The sequence below is a fragment of the Dictyostelium discoideum genome (assembly GCF_000004695.1).
Source record: "Dictyostelium discoideum AX4 chromosome 1 chromosome, whole genome shotgun sequence".
NCBI classification, from domain to species: Eukaryota; Evosea; class Eumycetozoa; order Dictyosteliales; family Dictyosteliaceae; genus Dictyostelium; species Dictyostelium discoideum.
In genome coordinates, this window is record NC_007087.3 from 2,002,877 (window position 1) to 2,017,876 (window position 15,000).

General features: G+C 24.8%; 13 protein-coding genes across 13 annotated transcripts; 7 read left to right on the top strand and 6 right to left on the bottom strand.

Annotated features, from left to right (window-relative positions):
• Positions 1-797: 797 nt before the first annotated feature.
• DDB_G0269066 (hypothetical protein) lies at positions 798-1,361 on the top strand (the record flags this gene model as incomplete). The annotated part of the gene is made up of 2 exons (XM_641810.1): positions 798-924; positions 1,009-1,361. 2 exons carry the CDS (start codon positions 798-800, stop codon positions 1,359-1,361), a joined length of 480 nt encoding a protein of 159 aa, XP_646902.1.
• Positions 1,362-1,428: 67 nt separating this feature from the next.
• On the top strand, positions 1,429-1,578 carry DDB_G0268954 (hypothetical protein; the record flags this gene model as incomplete). Its single annotated transcript, XM_641811.1, has 1 exon — positions 1,429-1,578. The coding sequence occupies one exon, from the start codon at positions 1,429-1,431 to the stop codon at positions 1,576-1,578; it is 150 nt and encodes a 49-aa protein (XP_646903.1).
• A 47-nt stretch (positions 1,579-1,625) lies between these two features.
• Positions 1,626-1,829, bottom strand: DDB_G0268726 (hypothetical protein; the record flags this gene model as incomplete). The annotated part of the gene is made up of 1 exon (XM_641812.1): positions 1,626-1,829. One exon carries the CDS (start codon positions 1,827-1,829, stop codon positions 1,626-1,628), a length of 204 nt encoding a protein of 67 aa, XP_646904.1.
• Positions 1,830-2,559: 730 nt separating this feature from the next.
• On the top strand, positions 2,560-2,703 carry DDB_G0268728 (hypothetical protein; the record flags this gene model as incomplete). The annotated part of the gene is made up of 1 exon (XM_641813.1): positions 2,560-2,703. The coding sequence occupies one exon, from the start codon at positions 2,560-2,562 to the stop codon at positions 2,701-2,703; it is 144 nt and encodes a 47-aa protein (XP_646905.1).
• Positions 2,704-3,340: 637 nt separating this feature from the next.
• Positions 3,341-3,520, bottom strand: DDB_G0268730 (hypothetical protein; the record flags this gene model as incomplete). Its single annotated transcript, XM_641814.1, has 1 exon — positions 3,341-3,520. The coding sequence occupies one exon, from the start codon at positions 3,518-3,520 to the stop codon at positions 3,341-3,343; it is 180 nt and encodes a 59-aa protein (XP_646906.1).
• A 794-nt stretch (positions 3,521-4,314) lies between these two features.
• On the top strand, positions 4,315-5,385 carry DDB_G0269068 (hypothetical protein; the record flags this gene model as incomplete). Its single annotated transcript, XM_641815.1, has 2 exons — positions 4,315-4,966; positions 4,997-5,385. 2 exons carry the CDS (start codon positions 4,315-4,317, stop codon positions 5,383-5,385), a joined length of 1,041 nt encoding a protein of 346 aa, XP_646907.1.
• Positions 5,386-5,917: 532 nt separating this feature from the next.
• DDB_G0268732 (hypothetical protein) lies at positions 5,918-6,172 on the top strand (the record flags this gene model as incomplete). The annotated part of the gene is made up of 1 exon (XM_641816.1): positions 5,918-6,172. The coding sequence occupies one exon, from the start codon at positions 5,918-5,920 to the stop codon at positions 6,170-6,172; it is 255 nt and encodes an 84-aa protein (XP_646908.1).
• Positions 6,173-6,354: 182 nt separating this feature from the next.
• On the bottom strand, positions 6,355-6,813 carry DDB_G0268734 (hypothetical protein; the record flags this gene model as incomplete). The annotated part of the gene is made up of 1 exon (XM_641817.1): positions 6,355-6,813. The coding sequence occupies one exon, from the start codon at positions 6,811-6,813 to the stop codon at positions 6,355-6,357; it is 459 nt and encodes a 152-aa protein (XP_646909.1).
• A 293-nt stretch (positions 6,814-7,106) lies between these two features.
• Positions 7,107-7,319, bottom strand: DDB_G0268956 (hypothetical protein; the record flags this gene model as incomplete). Its single annotated transcript, XM_641818.1, has 1 exon — positions 7,107-7,319. The coding sequence occupies one exon, from the start codon at positions 7,317-7,319 to the stop codon at positions 7,107-7,109; it is 213 nt and encodes a 70-aa protein (XP_646910.1).
• A 1,779-nt stretch (positions 7,320-9,098) lies between these two features.
• DDB_G0268958 (hypothetical protein) lies at positions 9,099-12,030 on the bottom strand (the record flags this gene model as incomplete). The annotated part of the gene is made up of 7 exons (XM_641819.1): positions 9,099-10,091; positions 10,168-10,474; positions 10,543-10,791; positions 10,859-11,093; positions 11,173-11,432; positions 11,493-11,755; positions 11,920-12,030. The coding sequence occupies 7 exons, from the start codon at positions 12,028-12,030 to the stop codon at positions 9,099-9,101; spliced, it is 2,418 nt and encodes an 805-aa protein (XP_646911.1).
• Positions 12,031-12,345: 315 nt separating this feature from the next.
• Positions 12,346-12,937, top strand: DDB_G0268960 (hypothetical protein; the record flags this gene model as incomplete). The annotated part of the gene is made up of 2 exons (XM_641820.2): positions 12,346-12,538; positions 12,816-12,937. 2 exons carry the CDS (start codon positions 12,346-12,348, stop codon positions 12,935-12,937), a joined length of 315 nt encoding a protein of 104 aa, XP_646912.2.
• A 779-nt stretch (positions 12,938-13,716) lies between these two features.
• On the top strand, positions 13,717-13,857 carry DDB_G0269070 (hypothetical protein; the record flags this gene model as incomplete). The annotated part of the gene is made up of 1 exon (XM_641821.1): positions 13,717-13,857. One exon carries the CDS (start codon positions 13,717-13,719, stop codon positions 13,855-13,857), a length of 141 nt encoding a protein of 46 aa, XP_646913.1.
• A 73-nt stretch (positions 13,858-13,930) lies between these two features.
• DDB_G0268962 (hypothetical protein) lies at positions 13,931-14,708 on the bottom strand (the record flags this gene model as incomplete). Its single annotated transcript, XM_641822.1, has 2 exons — positions 13,931-13,957; positions 14,277-14,708. The coding sequence occupies 2 exons, from the start codon at positions 14,706-14,708 to the stop codon at positions 13,931-13,933; spliced, it is 459 nt and encodes a 152-aa protein (XP_646914.1).
• Between the last annotated feature and the right edge of the window lie 292 nt (positions 14,709-15,000).

The window sequence follows — 15,000 nt, forward strand, 5'->3', positions numbered from 1 at the left end:
ATGTTAAAAAAAAATAATAATGATAATTTAATTATTATTTAAAATTAAAAAAAAAAAAAAATAGAAAAAAACTTTTTTTTATGATGTTTTTTTTTGAAAATCAAAAATAAAAAAAACCAACACAAAAAACAACACCAACAGTTTTTTTCTATTTTTTTTTTACAAAAATAGAGACACAGGGAGTTTTTTTTCTTTTCTGCCATTACTTATTTTTTTAGTTTTTTTTTTAGAAATGCTAGGGTTACCTTCAAACAATAAAAATATTTATTTAATGTATATTTTTATTTATTTTTTTATTTATTTTTATTTTTTTTTTTGAATATATAAATACATTTCTTTTTTTTTCATCAAAATAACAAAAAAAAAAAAAATGAAAAAACTATATAGATTATTATTATTCTAATAATTTTTTTATTATAAACAAAGGGGAGGCATAAATGAGAAGATTGACATCTGCTTTCTATGATCCTCCAGCTTACCCCCATCCTCATACTGGATATCCCATGGGTTTGTTTGCCGGCAAGAGATAAAGATCAAATTTGTCAAGCACCCGGTATTTATATTTATTTCTCAAATACTCCACGACCTTATCCACCACGATTGGTTTCTCACCCAGTTACACAACCTGTTTATTCGATTGGAAAATCAATTAATGATATTAGAAGTAGGGTTAAGGTCCATAGTGAAGATGATTTCCCCCATTTGATTAACACCCTAATGGTTTGCTAATGAGGTTCCCATGTAATAATGAACGTTCTGATAGTAGACCAAGTTTTTCTGAAGTAGCGTTATTAACAATGTTTGCAACCATTAAAAACTACATTTTAGGTGTCAAAGATAGTGATATTATAGTTTTTGATGACAATGGAGAACCATTTGATATTTTAAGAACGTTTTATGGAGTTAATAATAATAATCCATTTCGTACTTCTATTCCTCTCATCCAAGCTAATGGAACTGCTAAATTTGGATTCGATCATATGGTTGATTCCACACTTTAACCATTAGCTCCTCCTTCCATAGATGTTATCAATGACACTAAATCAATTTTCCCAATAGGTATTCTATATGAATGTGGAAAACTACTTGATGGAGATTATAGTAATTTTGGTCAAGAAGAATCTGCCAATGGGGTATGTAACCCATGCAATAGAAAAAAAGAAAGTGAAGAGAAAAAATCAAATCCAATCAAATTCAAAAATCCACCATTATCTTACCGTTTAGAAATTAGCAATAAGTTTAGTAATTTGGAATATCAAAATGCCAAAGAAAATGGTCTTCTAGGAAAAAGTCTAGTTGAAACAGAAAAGCCATCAAAGCCATCAAAAGTTGGTCTTTTCACTAGGTTTGGCCGTTGGTAAAGGTCTTTTTGTTCCAGAGAAAAAAAGTAATTCGCTTCCTGGCAAATTCAAAGATAGTAATATTGAAATGGTAGAGGTAAATCCTGGAGAGGAACAAATAAGTGAAGCGGCGGGCGTTGAGCATAGTCAAATTAGATATAGAGGCACAAATTACTTTTTTGAACTTGGAGAAGCTGCTGAAGAGGCTGCTATGATTATCATATCATATCTTTTTTAATTTCTTGCACCTCTTTTACGTGCAAAGTTACCAGGTTTGGGTATATATCATTGAGTTTCTTGTGCAGTTGCATAAGTTCTAATTGGCTCTTGTCTTTCTCTGTTTCTTTGCAATCGTCTTCTTTCACTTTCTTCTTGCATCAACCTTCTTCTTTCTTCTTGTCCGGCCAATCTTTGTTGTGTTTTTTTAATTTTTTTTAATTTTACCTTTTCAAGATCTGCTTCAATTTCTTTTTTTTGACGGGCACCCATCGTTTTTTTTTAAAAAATAAACCTAATGATTTATACTTGGTTATATTTAATAGTTGAGAATTTTTATTTTATGACATTGGTTTTGAATTATTTTTAAAAAAATCATTTTAAATTTTCTTTGATTCATTACATTTTTATTTCTATCTAATGATTTTATATTAATGATCAATAGAAAATCCAATAGCCACATAGGAATTCTATAGAAAATCACTGGGAAATTTTGGTTTGATTACCTTTATAATGGTTATTTTCTAAAGATTTTCTATAGAAAACCATTGGGTAAACAGTTGTTTCTATAGGAAATCTTTAGAAAACAATCATTGGAAATCGTTGAATTTTTCCTTTTCTCAATTTTTTAATAGTTTTCTAATGGGTCACATCTATACCGTTATCTATTGAAAACCATTCCAACAAAAAAATCTAATGGATTTCGATAAAGCAATATTAAATTATAAAAAATAAAAAAAAAAAAACAATTCAAATAGATGGTTTCATTAAAAGAATATTTTAAAAAAGATTAAGGTTTTTATTTTAAAGAATTTTTATATTGATTTCGTAAAGGAAATCATTAAATGTTTTTAAAAAATGGTTTTGAATTAAATGATAGCTAAATATTTCTTTACCAAGCTTCTTCAGCTCAATCTTTAATGAGTTCATAACCTTCTTCTGCAGTGATTCTAATTCCATCACCTACTTCACGTGTAGTATTGCCGATACCATCACCTACATCATGTGCAGTATCACCCCATGCTCATATCTAGATGCATTATCGGAACTTGGAAAAAAAAAGGATTATGAACATGGTTTTGATTTCTCTGTTGAATTAAATGAAGATGGTAGCCTTCCAGATTTTCCAAATACTTTAGATCATTAAAACTGATAAAAAAAAAAAAAAAAATTAAAAAAAAAAAATAAAGATCATTACATAAACAAAACCAATTAAGGTTTTATTTTTTTTATTTTTATTGTTATCATTTTTTTTTTTAATTTATTGGAATCAATTTGGTATTCGATTTCAGCAGCAGCAATATATTCTTTTTTGGTATTCATTATTTCATTTTAAAAAAAAAAAATTAATAAAACATTATTAATATTTTTTTTTTAAAAATAGTTTTTTTTTTTTTTTTGAAATAGAATTAAAAAAAAAATTTAAGGAACTGGGATATTATTAACCATTATTCTTTTAGTACATATTTTTTTAATGGTGATTTTTTTTCCTCTCAAAAAGGTGCTAGTTAAAAAAAAAAAAAAAATAAAAAAAAAAAAAAGAAAAGCATTGATTAAAAATTTCATTGCCATAAAAATTAAATTGTCTTAGTTGGCACCTGAGATATTTTTTTTTTTTAAAAAAAAAAATTTTTTGATTGATTGGAAGATATTTTTTTTTTTTCCTTTTTTTTTTTTGGTAATTATTAGACAACCACAAACTCAAAGAGAGATTTACACAATAATTTATGATATTGCTTGTCCACATATACCAGGTACGGAGAATCCAAAATCATCTTTTAAATTTATGGACAGGTCCCATCTTCTTTAGGTTTTAATGATGCATAAAGCATTGCAGTACTCTTGTATTTGTCAAAAGATTCTACCAAATCGGAGATATATTCGGCCGTGCTGCCATCAGGAATCTCTAAATCAAAAAGTGGTTCATATGTTCTCCAATCATTTAAATCATCTGAGAAATTCATATTCCGTTGCTTTTTTATGTGAGTTTTACTTGTTTTTTTTTTTCAAATTTTCATTTTATTTTTTTTTTTTATTTTTTTTTTTTCCAAATAAAAAAAATGTTTTTCGAATTTTTATTTTATTTTATTTTTATTTTTTTTATTTTTTTATTCTTTTATTTTTGTAATGTTGATGAATGATTGAATTAAAAATATAATTTACAAAATTTTAATAAACTTATTTTTTTCAAGTTTTATTTTTATTCTTATTTTTATTTTTTATTTTTTAATTTTTTTTTATTTTATTTTTTTTATTTTTATTTTTATTTTTTTTTTTATTTTTTTATTTATTTTTTTTATTTTATTTTTTTATTTTTTGTAATATTAATGAATAATTGAATTAAAAATAATATACAAAATATAAACTTATTTTTTCAAGTTTTTATTTTTATTTTTTTCTTTTTTTCTTTTATTTTTTTTATTTTTTTTTTTTTATTTTTATTATCTTTTTTTATTATTTTATTTTTTATTTTTTTTTCCATTTTTATGTATTTTCCTATTTTCTATTTTAAATTTGATATTATGAAATTTTTCCACATTTCTAAATTAATATTATTTTTTTTGTTTATTTTTATAAATTTTTGTAAATGTCAACGTTTTGTTGGTACTCTTCCTCCTCAAAGAATAAGTGAAATTGTTAATTTTCAATGGAATAATGATATTATGTTTATAAACAGAGGTAGAAACAGATGGCCGGATATAGAACCCTTTGATGGAAACGGAGTTTATTTCGTATTTAGGCGAATGTTCAAATCATAATGTTTCTTAGAAATTTTGAACCTCCTAAGGCTGTTCATATGGAAACTTGGTTTCTTTCTGTTTTTGGATGTCCTTATAATAGCATAATTGAAGGAGGTTTAGGTGTAGCAGCATCAGGATATGGTGCAGGTGGATGGGTTAACTTCTTTAACACTGCTGATAGACAAGATGTTGTTGACTATATTCTCACCGAGACCCTTACAAGACCTGCTGACTTTTTAGATCACCCAAATTATCCTCGTGCTCCATCAATCATCAGAAAAATAGATGAATGCGAGCAAAACCTCACAAACTTACAAAACCAAATGGTGAGCCAGCAAACTAATATTGCGGATCTTCAAACACAAAATACAAACCTACAAACTCAAGTGACTAATCTCCAGAATCAAGTAACAGATCTTCAAAATCAACTCCAAACTCATCAAAGTGGAAATAACTTTATGGCTGAGACACTCATTTTGGCACTTCTCAAATACAATGGACCGAGTCTAATTGTTTCAAATCCACTTCTTCGTGGTTGGTATGAAGCAAGAAAAAATGGTGGTGGTGGTGGTGGCAAGTGTGGTATCGGTGGTGTTGGTGATGGTAAGAATGGTGACGGCAAAAACGGTGACGGTAAAAACGGTGCGGATGGTGCAGATGGTGCAGATGGTTAGTTAAAATCTGGCTGTACTTGTCCAGAAACCCCTCCCTGTCCAGTAGTAATTCCATGCCCAGAGCCAGTGGTTTGTAATATAGCAAAAATTCAAATTCAATTGAATTCAACCATAAAAAGTTTGGATGAATGCAAAAAACAAAAGGACCAAACCAATGATGACCTCAACGTCTGCAAGTCCCATAAAGATGAGATACAAGATTGGCTCACCGACTGTCAAAAAGAATATGTTAAACAAACAAGTCATTCATCCAAAGATGATACTCTAATTTCTCTCAGAAACTGCCAAGCCGAATACAGAAAAGAAACATTCAAAAAAGATAAGCTCTGCCGTGGTTTGTCCAAACATATCATTGGTTATTTAGATTTCTGTGAAGATAAGGTAGAAAAGCTGAGACTCGCTAATTGTGAATAGTTTTCTCATTTTTTTAAAAAAAAAAAAACAAAAAAAAAAAAAATCATACAATGATTTCCCTTTATGAAATCAATAAAAAATTCTTTAAATAAAATTTTTAATCTTATTTTAAAAAAATTCTTTTAATGAAATCCATTATTTTCATTTTTTATAATTTTATTGAACTTTATTGAAAATAATTAGATATTGTTATTTCCAATGGTTTTAGATTGATAACGGTATAGATGTGACCATTACATAGAAAACTATTAAAAATTGAGCCAAAGAAAAATCAACGATTTTTAATGGTTGTTCAAAGATTTCCTATAGAAACCATTATTTACCCTATGATTCTCTATAGAATTCCTAGCTAATGGATTTTCCAATGACCATTAATATAAAATCATTAGAAAGAAACAAAAATGTAACGAATCAAAGAAAATTTAAAATGATTTTTTTAAAAATAATTCAAAACCAATGTCATAAAATAAAAATTCTCAATTATTAAATATAAACATGTATAAATCATTAGGTTTATTTTTAAAAAAAAACGATGGGTCCCCGACAAAAAAAAGAAATTGAAGCAGATCCTGAAACGGTCAAATTAATTAAAATTAAAAAAGCACAACAAAGAATGGCTGAACAAGAAGAAAGAAGAAGGTTGATGCAAGAAGAAAGTGAAAGAAGACGATTGCAAAGAAACAGAGAAAGACAAGAGCCAATTAGAACTTATGCAACTGCACAAGAAGCTCAAAGATATATACCCAAACCTGGTAACTTTGCACGTAAAAGAGGTGCAAGAAATTAAAAAAAGAAAAAAATAAAAATAATTAAAAGAAATAAAAAAAAAAAAAAAAATTAAAAATTAAAAATTTAAAAAAAAAAAAATAAACTAGATCTCTTATATAAGAGTTATAAAAAAAAAAATAAAAGTAAAATAAAATAAAAAAATTTAAAACAGTTCTTTTTATTTAATTAACACTTTTTTTTCTATTCATCTTCTTCAGAATCAGGTAGGTTTTTTGCATCAAAATCACATTGTACACCAGGTGGCAATTCACATAATCTAACAGGCTTTCCATCTTTAATACCAACTTTCATTGCTTTTATGACCATTCTAGCATATTCATCTTGGGGAGAGATAGGGGGTGGAGTACTGAAAAATTCTCGATACATCCAAATATCACATCCTCGAGGATTTTTTCCCAAGTTATATTCAAAAATTCTGCTGTCACTGTAATATTTGTTTATAGTCTCAATATAACGTTCGAATGTTATTCTATAAATCTCCTTCATTTTTTCTTTACATTCCTCTGTGCAGTAACCAGGCTGAATCTTTGGAAACTCATCTTGATCTAGTAATTCATCAAGGTAAAGAGTGAAATCTTCACTTTTTTTAAGCTTTCTTAAAGAAAATTCATCATGTTGGCAACAATATTTACTTGTCATTTTTATTTAAAATTATACGTTATTAAATAAATAAAAAATAAATTAAAAAAAAAAATGGGTTAAAAATTGAAGTAAAAAAAAAAAAAATGAAAAAAAAATGAAAATAAAAATTATTGACTTTTTTCCCACAGAAATGAGAAAAATAAATGAAATAAATAAAGACAAAAATAGAAAAAAAAAAACAAATTTTTTTAAAATGGGTGTAATTTTTATATAATTTTTTATTTTTATTAATGGCTAATGGTGCGACAAGGGTAAGGGCTACAGTATGCAGTAATGGTGGCTATTCATCATCACTCTTCTTCTTTTGATTCACTTTCTCCTTCTGAATCGGTTAGACCAGTTGTTTCAATTTCTACATCTACACCCCTTGGCACGTCACATAATCTAACTAGTTTACCATTAAGTATTCCCGCTTTCATAGTTTTTAAAATACTATCACGGTACTCCGGATCAATCTTCTCCTCTTCTAAACAATCATTGTATGTCTGACAGCCAACTGTCATTGTTGTAGGGAATTTTCCATAAAATTTCACTACAGTAGCGTAGTGAATTTTATTATTTAATTTCACTACAGTAGCGTAGTGAAAAAAAAAAATCACTGACCTTAAATTTTTTTTTTTTTCAAAAAACAAATAAAGTTTATTAAATTGAAATTTTATTTTTTGTTTTAATTATTATTTTATTTATTTTTATTATAATTATTGTTAATTTTTTTTTTTTTTTTTTTTTTTTTTTTTTTTTTTTTTCAATTTTTTTTTTTTAAATTTTTTTCAATTTTTATTTGTTTATTAAATTGTAATTTTATTTTTTGTTTTAATTATTATTTTATTTATTATTATTGTTAATTTTTTTTTTTTTTCAATTTTTTTTTTTTTAATTTATTTTTATTAATTTATTTTTATTAACTCCCTGAGTTGTTCAATTGCTTGATTTACCATATCACTGTAAACACTGCACACAATTGAATTTTTTCTAGCTTTGTTACCTCTGGTGCATTTGATGTTTTTGCATTTTCACAGCGAAGAAAAAACCACCTTTAAATTCGCTTTAAATTAAATTTAAATTTGCTTTAAAGTCCTGAATTAAAGCAATTTTAAAGGTAATTTTAAAGGTAATTTATAAGGTTACTTTAAAATCACCTTAAAAATTACCTTTAAAATTACCTTTAAAATTACCTTTTTAATGGCTTTAAAAGCGAGGTCCTGAGTTCGAAGCCGTTATTTAACGGATAAATTTTTTAAAATTTTTTTTTTAATTTTTCAAAAATTACCAAAAGGGATTCGATCCCCCGACCCTCTATCAAAGGGTAGTCTCATCAACCATTACACCATTTGATTGCTTTGATGAAAAATTTAAAAATGATAGAATATTTTATCCCCATTTTTTTTTTCTAAAATTAGATCTTTTTTATTAAAAACCTTAAATTTATGTTTAAAGGAAATTTAAATTCACTTTAAATCTACTTTAAATATACTTTAAATCCTATTTAAAATTAATTTAAAATAAATTTTAAAGGTATTTTTAAATATCTTAAAAATTATCTTAAAAATTACCTTAAAAATTACCTTTAAAATCACCTTTAAAATCACCTTTAAAATTGCTTAAAAATTTATTTTAAAGCAAATTTTAAAGGCATTTTTAAATATCTTAAAAATTACCTTAAAAATTACCTTAAAAATGAATTTTTTAAACGCGGCTTTAAATTCAATTTAAATCCAATTTAAATCAACTTTTCTTTAAATTTGCTTTAAAGGTGCATTTTTCTTTGCTGTGTTCCTTTGTATACAAAAAAGTCCAAATATAATTCGTTTTCTATTACAGTTTTTACACAATGTTGGTGAAATTGTTTTGATTTTAATTCTAATGCTTCTAACATCATATTTGGATTTTTAACGATTAAAGCATCACCACTATTTACATATAGTACTTTGGCTGCTTTTTCGAGGAATTTAGTCAAATTTTCCTCTGAATCTAACTATTCTTCATTGCCATATTCAATGGCTAAATTTCTTAAGAGTTTTATCGAATCTATTAATTCTTCGATCATTCTTTTTTTTTGAAATTTTTTTTTATTTTGTTTTTTCAATTTTTTTTTTTTATTTTGTTTTTTCAATTTTTTTTAAGTTTTATTTTTTTTTATTTTTTTTTATTTTTTTTAACAAATGTAATTTTTTTTTATTTTTTTCAATTTTTTTTTTTTTTAATTTTTAATTTTTTTTTTTTTTTTTAATTTTTTGTGTTGATTTGTGTTTTTTTTGTTTTTTTGATTTGGCCACTTGTTTTTATTTTCTAATTTCCCCATACCCCCTTCTATTAATTGCAACCAAATCAAGTTCTAATTTTTGTGTCCTTGTTAACTTTGTTTTTGCAACTTTTTTTGAAGGTATCACATTAACGATTTTTCCTATTGATGGTGATTTGGAAGGTGATTTAAATGGTGATTTAAAAGGTGAATTGGAAGGTGATTTAAATGGTGAATTGGAAGGTGAAATGGATGGTGATTTGGAAGGTGATTTAAATGGTGATTTGGAAGGTGATTTAAATGGTGATTTAAATGGTGAATTGGAAGGTGAAATGGATGGTGATTTGAGAGGTGATTTGGATGGTTTAGAATGTGATTTTAAAGGAGGTTTATTAACAATTGGTATCTTATGAGGACGGCCTCTGAGACGTTTAACAGTTGTTACTATACCACTACCAGATTGTGGTATAGTATACGATGGTATTATTTGCACTTGAGGTATTGGTGGTACTATTTCTTTTAAATTCATATCCTTTCTCAAACAATTCATTAAATTTGGCGCTGTTGGATTATTATTTAAAAATGGGAGTATTTCTTCTTGTTCCATTTCATTATTGAGTTTGTGTTGAAATGGATTATCGTTAATGATAGGTGGAATATTTGATGGATTGTTAAGAGCATCTTCCAAAACCCTAAATGGATCATTTTGTGTTACCAATTGATGCAAGTTGAAATTGGATAAATCCTTACCAAGATTTTTAATAAACTGAACCAGAAATTCAATAACTTTCCCATCATTATTTAAATAAAGACCAGAAGTAAAAGAATCAATATCTTTTTGTATGTTTGGCGATGTTCTAAAAATATCAACTGTTGATTGTTTATAAAGAACCAACTTGTTACCTCCTACAAAACCAGAGTATAAACCTTTTTTTTGAAGGCTATTGATTCCATCTTCCAAAAATTCAAGTTTATAAAGTTGTTTAGTGTCTTCCTGTATTACCTTATGAATTTTACACAAAATCAATATTTTCTATTAGAATTAAATATAAAATTTGTTAATTATTACTGTTTCATATATTATTAATCTTTATGTTTTAATTACTTACATTATTTTTTTTAATTTCTAGAAAGAGTACAGTATCACCAACTTTCAATCCCTTTGGTGGTTTTGAATTCCATTGATTTTGGTAACTTGTGAGATTTTCAAGAATAATAGCTGTTCTTTCTTCTTTTGAAACATCTGAAACACCAATTGATTGAGAGTCTTGTTCTGATTGAACATTAATAAACAAAGGAACAATACCAACAGCTTGAGATGGTGTCATTTTAATTGTTCTTGTTTTTGTATTATTGTAATCATACAAAGCTTGTTTTAATAGTTCAGAAAGAGACCTAGAAGTACCATCAAGAAAACTAAAATTTATTTATAAATGATTAATTAATAAACATATCGATAATTTATATTGTTCACAATATCATACTCTTGTTGTTTTAATTTTGAGATCCTCTCCTTGATAGTTCGATTCAATCTTTCTACCATACCTTGAGTTGTTGGTGTACGAGGAGCTCCATGTGCTGACTTGGAGCCTGGAAAAAGTTTTAGGAATTCTTTTTGGACTTTGTTTTTAAATTCACGTCCATTATCGCAGTGCCATACTTTCACAGGTTTGCCAAAGTACGTGAGAGCCAAAAAATTGTATATGGGAACTGTTCTCTTTGTTGTCAAACATCTAAAAAATAAATGATAATTAAAATAAAAAAAGAAAACTAATAAATTAATAAATAAAAAATAAATACCTTCCAGTAGCAAATTTTGTAAAAGAATCTATGCATAGAATAATGTAAACAACATCGGTGTCGTACGGTTGTACAGAGTCATATTGGATAAGATCATCTAGTTTAGTTAGTATCTTTTCATTATCATCATCGTATGTAACTTTTTCTTTATGTTCACCTTTAATTGATGTTAAATCATAAACCAATCTTGAGTATTCCTCGGTATCTACAATTGGAGCAAAATCCTTTGTTATACCTATTAATTTATTTAAATTATTAAAAGAGTTTTAATATAAAAGTTACAAAACATCATATAAAAATGATTGATACCAAACCTTTTATTCTATTTCGTTGGCAAATGTCACACGTATCTACTGCATCAGATACAAAAGAATACAATCCCATATTATAATATTTAGTCTTGTAGTTCCCATAGGTTGCATCTCTTCCTATATGACCTTTATGCATTTCTTCCCAGAGTGATACCATTCTATAATCATTAATTACTTCTAAACACACTTCTTTTGATATATTTCTATCTCCGCCACAATTCATGACTTTTTTTTCAATTCTAAATAATTTTTCTTTTCTGTTTCTGTTTTTTATTGGTCAGAATTTAAAAAATGATTGTGTTATTGTAAGGAAAAATATTTACTCATCATGTAAAAATTTATAATTTTTATGTTTAGTATTTTCAAAATTATTATCTTCAATAAATTTTAAATAATTTATAATTTCATTTATTTTATCTTGTTTCATTTTGGGAAAATGAAAATAAAAAAAAAAAAAAAAAAAAAAAAAAAAAGTTTTGTTGGGGAAAAAAAAAAAAAGTTTTGGCGCAAAAAAAAAAAAAAAAATAAAATAAAAAAAAAAAAAAATAAAATAAAAAAAAAAAAAAATAAAAAAACTTATATAGAACTAATAATCAAATAAAAGATAATAATTTAATAAACTTTATTTGTTTTTTGAAAAAAAAAAAATTTAGGGTCAGTGATTTTTTTTTTTCACTACGCTACTGTAGTGAAATTAAATAATAAAATTCACTACGCTACTGTAGTGAAATTTTATTGAAAATTCCCTACAACAGTCATTATTGGTGGGTCTGGGAAACTTTTGAATATTTTACAATCATCATAGTAATTATTAACTGCCTTGAGATATCCTTCGAAAGTTATCCTATAAATTTCTTTCATTTTTTTTTTACATTCTTTTGTACAGAGTCTATTTATCTCAGGGAATCTATCCTGGTCAAATAATTTATCATCGTATAAAAAGGGGCCAAGTTTTTTAAGGTTTTCTATTGAAAAGCGGTCATGTCCGCATCCACCTACTTTTCTCAACATAATTTGTTGTGTGAAAATAAAAAAAAAAATTAAAAAAATAAATTAAAAAATAAATTAAAAAAAAATTAAAAAAAATAAATTAAAAAAATAAAAAATAAAATTTAAGTTTTTATTCATCTATAAAAACACAAAAAATTTTGATAATATTAATAATTATAATTAAAAATGTTTAACAGACTGTTATATCTATATTTTTTATTAGCTTTATATTTTAACCATATCCATTGCCTGGAAAAATATGCGTCGAAATTTTACAGACCACCAACAGCAGTACACAGACAAACTGGTTACCCATGGGTTTGTACAAGATATTTGGATGATACTAAAGAAGTGGTACAAAAAGAATGCAAACACCCGGGTATATATTTAATTTTTGTAAATTCACCATAGTCTACCTCTTTGGTTAATTTGTTCCATACACCTATGTTGTAGGGAATTTTTTTTGAAATTTCGCTTTCTAAACGGCAGTGAATTTTTACACTAAAATACACTGTTTATGCATGGTGTAAAAATTCACTAAATTTTTTTTTTTTTATAATTAAATTAAAAAACAATTTATTTAATCAGAAAAATAAAAAACCAATTTTATTCAGTTATTTGCTTGTTATTTATTTTTTTATAACAAAAAAATTTAGTTTGCGCCATTTTTTTTTTTTTTTTTTTTTTTTTTTTTTTTTTTTTTTTTTTTTTTTTTTTTTCAATTATTTTTTTCAATTTTTTTTTTTATCGATTGTTTCATTTTTGGGGAATAAAATAAAATTGTTCGATAAAAAAAAAATTGAAAAAAAAAAAAAAAAAAAAAAAAAAAAAAAAAAAAAAAAAAAAAAAAAAAAAAAAAATTGATGGTTTATATTTTAATTATGGTATTCATTATTGTTTATATAATTATTTTTAGTATTTATATTATTTATAATTATAAACTCGAGTTAATAGAATTATTATTATTATTATTATTATTTAAATGTGGGTCAACTATAATTAGTGTCTTAGTTCACTTATTTAATATTAACTTATTTTTGTGTCTTCGTTACATAAAAAAAAAAATGAAAAAAAAAAAAAAAAAAAAAAAAAAAAAATAAAAAAAAAAATAAAAAAAAAAAGAAAAATAAAAAAAAAAAGAAAAATAAAAAATAAAAAAAAAAATAAAAAAAATAAAAAAAAAATAAAAAAAAAAGAGGGTACCCCCCCCTAAAAAAAATAATAATTTTAATAATAATAATAATAATAATAAAAATGAAAATTAATATTTAAATAAAAAAAAGAGGGTACCCCCCTAAAAAATGTTGGAATTTAATTAAATTTATTTTTTATTTTTTTTATTTTTTAATTTTATTTTTTTTATTTTTTAATTTAAAAAATGTTGATATAAAACAAAAAAATTTTTTCAAAAAAAACATTTCAAATTATTTTTAACAAATTATATTATTATACTTTAATGTATGTGTACAATTTTAAAAATTTAAAATTTGTTCTATTTTTATCAATCATATCATGTATATTTATTAATTAAATCTCATATATTCTTATTCCCAGCAAATGACATCAGGTGGAATCGTACAACCAGGCCAAAATCTCTCACAACGTCCAATAAACGGCCAATATGGCTGGGGACCAGCAGCAGGAAGTGCCGCAAATCCACGTGGCGATCTCCGTGGTTACACTTACAATATTAGATAGTTTCGCTGTCTATTTCTGAATATTCAGAAATCTTTGTTTAATGCCAAAAATAGTAGATATCTATTATATTTTCTCATTTTATAAATCTGATAAGATCTGTCTTAAATAAAAAAAATCAAATTTTTTTATAAATTAAAAAAAATCATTTCCGCAAATCCGCAAAAAATAGCGGGAATTAAATTATTTATTGTTTTTTAAATTGTTTTTTTTGCGTGATATGAAATGAACAGCAAATGAACAACGTGTGAGTTGTATTAGCTGATGGTAATATTTATTTATTTTTGTTTAATTAAAAAATTTTTTATAAAATAAAAAAAAAAAAAAATTTTAGTGAATTTTTACACTACGCATAAACAGTGTATTTTAGTGTAAAAATTCACTGCCGTTTAGAAAGCGAAATTTCAAAAAAAATTCCCTACAACACACCTATCTATGGGTGGTATGACTTTTAATATGGTTACTTCAGCATTTTCGAAATTAATATTTGAAATCATTTGATAGTAAAACGTTAGACAATTTGAATAGGTTTGATTGTTTATGATTTTCAAAACCGATGTATCAAAGTAAACAATATCATACTCTGACGATGACAAAGCATTACATAAATCATTAGCTTCCACAGCCAATAGGTATTTTTGTAAAGTTTCAAACTGATCATTAGCAAATGGAAACTTTGAGTACATATCCTTTAGGAGAGCATTAGCTACAGTGGAATCAGTAGGTTCACCGAAAAATCCAACCTTTTGACCAATAAGGATTTCTTTTCTTTCATATGACTCTTTAATTCTATTTAAAATTGTTGTTTTTCCAGAACCAATTGGACCTGTAGTAATTTTAATCTTAGGAGGCATTTTTTTTTTTCTTTTTTATTTATTTTTAGATATTATCTTGTTTTATTTTTTTTAAAAAAAAATAATAATTTATATCCATTTTTAAAAAAAACAAAAAAGCTTCCATGGTGTTCTTTTTTTTAAAAAAAGAATTCTATTAAAGAATAGTTATAAAAATAAAAAAAAAAAAAAAATAAGGGAAGAAAAAAAAAAAATCTTGGTTTTGATTTTCAAAAAAAAAAAAAAAAAAAAAAAAAAATTAAAAATTATAAAAAAAAAAAAAAAAAATATCTTCTTTTTTTTTAAAAAAAAA